General features: G+C 43.7%; 1 protein-coding gene across 1 annotated transcript in view; it reads right to left on the bottom strand.

The window, feature by feature from the left end:
* The window catches only part of LOC107298561 (neurabin-2-like), a gene marked incomplete at its 5' end in the record, with an annotated part of 66,280 nt that extends 63,378 nt beyond the window's left edge, over window positions 1–2,902 (bottom strand). Inside the window, one exon of the mRNA XM_015827938.1 lies at window positions 2,750–2,902. Within this exon, the coding sequence (XP_015683424.1) occupies window positions 2,750–2,902 (153 nt within the window). The remainder of the gene's footprint in view (window positions 1–2,749) is intronic.
* Window positions 2,903–3,214: the final 312 nt, after the last annotated feature.

The following is a 3,214-nucleotide window of genomic DNA, read 5'->3' as shown; positions in this document are numbered from 1 at the left end:
ATGTTTTGTTTAAACTCCTGCTCTGTCTGATTTTTTAACCAATTATCTGTTGGAAAAGTATTCTGTTGTTTTTGTTTTTGAGCAAACTTATCAGGACTGTTTTTGTAATAAAAAGGGGTTGGTTTTCCCAGCCTACTGTTAAAGAGGGGTTTGTTTTTGTGACGCAACAAAGACGGACGTAGGCTGGGACAGAACACCCCCAGTCCCCCCAATGGTTCGCAGAGAGAGTAAAAATCTGCCAAGTAAATATGCAGATTTCGCTGATATGTTCGGGGAGGAGGAAGCCTTGTACCTCCCTCCACACAGAGACTATGATTGTGCCATAAACTTAGTCCCTGGTGCCAAAATTCTCGCCAAGAGACAATACCAAATGTCTGCTACAGAATTAGAAACTTTAAAACAATATTTGGACTATAATTTGAACAAGGGATTCCTAAGACCCTCCCAGTCTCCTGCCTCAGCTCCCACCTTCTTTGTTCCCAAGAAGAAGACCCCAGTGGGCCTAATGGTGAGAACTCCCCCCCCCACTGAGAGTCATCCATGATTACAAGGCTTTAAACACAGTCACAGTAAGAGACCATTATCCACTGCCATTAATTCAGACCTATTAGATCAGGGGTGTCAAACTGCTGGTTCACGGGCCGGATACGTCACGCCGAAACCGCGCCCATCCCATTGCCGGCAATGGGGAAAAAGTTGTGATACATCACGACACGTCACGTGACGTCACGAGTTTGACACCCCTGTATTAGATAGACTGCAGAAAGCAAGCATTTTTACAAGACTAGACCTCCGGAATGCTTATACAGTAACCATATTCACATAAAAGAAGACCATGAACTGTCTTTGACACCAGATATGGCAAATTTGAATACACAGTGCTGCCTTTTGGTCTGTGTAATGCCCCAGCCATATTTTCCAATTCATGAACCAAATTTTTCAAGATTTAATAGATAAATTAGTGATCTTATATTTGGCTGATATCGTAACCTACTCTGAGAATGAGCCTCAGCACACAGACCATGTGCGCACAGTCCTCAGTAGACTAAGAGACAACCACCTCTTTGCCAAGCCAGAAAAATGTGCCTTTGATTTGCGACAACTAGATCTCTTGGGCTACCATATTTACACAACAGGCATCCAGATGGACCCCCCAGAAGGTCCAAGCTGTACTTGACTGGCAAGCCCCTTGCACAGCCAAAGATGCCCAATGCTGCCTGGACTTTGCTAACTTCTACAGGAAATTTATACCAGGTTATGCTCATAAAGCCAAACCACTGACCCAAGGAGTTAAATTTGCTTGGACACCTAAACACCAATCAGCATTTAAAGAGTTAAAGCAACTTTTTGCTTGTCAGCACCTGCTTCAGCACCCAGACACATCAAAGTGATTTATTGTCCGAACAGATGCTTCAGATGTAGCCATTGGAGCTGTTCTGTTACAGGAGAGAGGGGGAGACAACAGCCTTCTACCATGCACCTTCTTTTCCAGAGCACTGATGGCTCCAGAACACAATCATGACATCTTTAATAAGGAACTCCTTGCTCTTAAATCAGCATTCCAGCACTGGAGACACTTCCTAGAAGGCATATGCTTTCTTATAGAGGTCAACACTGACCACAAAAATCTACACATCCTGCAACAAATCAAGCTGCTTTCACCCAGACAAGTCAGATGGAGCCAATTCTTCCCACTTTTTAATTTTTACGTTAAGTATGTCCCAGGCTCCAAGAACCTATTGCCAGATGCGATCTCTTGCAAACCAGAATATTTCAACAGATTCCAGAACCAACAACAATCCTGCAACTGTCCAATTTCCAGCTTCACTGAGAGGTTGGGAGCTGCCCAACTGCACCAAGACTTAATCACCGGGATAAAGGACCAGCAACAACGAGATCACTTCTCATGGGCCAGGATAGATGACCTCAAGGAGACCACAGCAGGTACTGTAACCCCGTTCACAATGGGGGTGCCCTGAAACACAGAGGCAGAATAGTAGTCCCCCCCATGCAGGGATGAGGTACTGCAGCTTTGCCATGATAATCAAACGGCAATGCATGGAGGCATGTCCAAAACCCTGCATAGAACCTTAAGAGACTTTTGGTGGCCTAGGATGGCTGCAGACATCAGGGAATATGTGGCCTCTTGCCACACATGCAAGAGGGCCAAACCATTCCATCAAAAGCAGGCAGGACATTTACAACCACTACCTATGCCCCCCCCCACCTTTGGCATATGGTCTCTCTGGATTTCATTACTGATTTACCCTCTGTCCACGGCTTCACTACCATATTAGTGGTGGTAGATCTTTTCACCAAGATGGCCCATTTCATACCCTGAAAGGGATTGCCCAATGCCAAAGACACAGCCCAATTTTTTCTACACCACATCTTTCGGTACCATGGCATGGTCTCAACACTCATGTCAGACAGAGGTGCACAATTCCAATCTAGATTTGGGAAATCACTTTTTCAGTTACTAAAGGTCAAAGTCAACCTCTCCTCAGCTCACCACTCAGCCACGAATGGGGAAGATGAGAAGATGAACCAGCTCCTCTAACAGTATTTGAGGTGCTACTGCACCTACAGCCTACACCTACCTACCTACCCCTACAGCCAAGACAACTGGCCGTTGTTACTGCCAGTAGCAGAATTTTCTTACAATAATTCGCTGCACTCATTGACTTCAATGACACCATTTCAAGCCATACACAATGTTAAACATATTCCACTTTAGGAAGCCATATACCTCCTTAAATTTATACACTAGCTTTTCAGGATCCATCTCCACTGGAGACAGCATATCTTCATTTTCAGCCAGTTCAAAAATCTCAATGGCCATGTCATTGTTGGGGAACATGGGGCTCATCTCTTCATCTTCATCTGTAGCATATTCTCCTGTCTGCAAATAACAAAAACAGGTTATATCATTAGACATTCTGATGTTCATCTTGAAGGAAATAAAAAGTTATTCTTTTAATAATTGTAGAAATAATTGTAGTAATGCCATTATACGACACTGTCTCTCTAGTACAAATGTAACACTGTAACGCAAATGTAACAAGGTAATGTCAAAAGGAAACAGGAATGTTTACTGTTTCCTGCCCATGTAAAAGTGACTACAAATGGTAATCAACAAGGATTTCCTGCCTAAAAATTCTCCGGACACAGGATGACCAAATGTTTACTAACTTACACTTTGAGTAGAAATCCT

Source organism: Protobothrops mucrosquamatus, unplaced genomic scaffold (genome assembly GCF_001527695.2).
Source record: "Protobothrops mucrosquamatus isolate PMUCROS unplaced genomic scaffold, P.Mucros_1.0 scaffold4081, whole genome shotgun sequence".
Lineage (NCBI taxonomy): Eukaryota > Metazoa > Chordata > Lepidosauria > Squamata > Viperidae > Protobothrops > Protobothrops mucrosquamatus.
The sequence above is the reverse complement of the archived record's forward strand: the minus strand, read 5'-3'. Positions and strand labels throughout refer to the sequence as shown.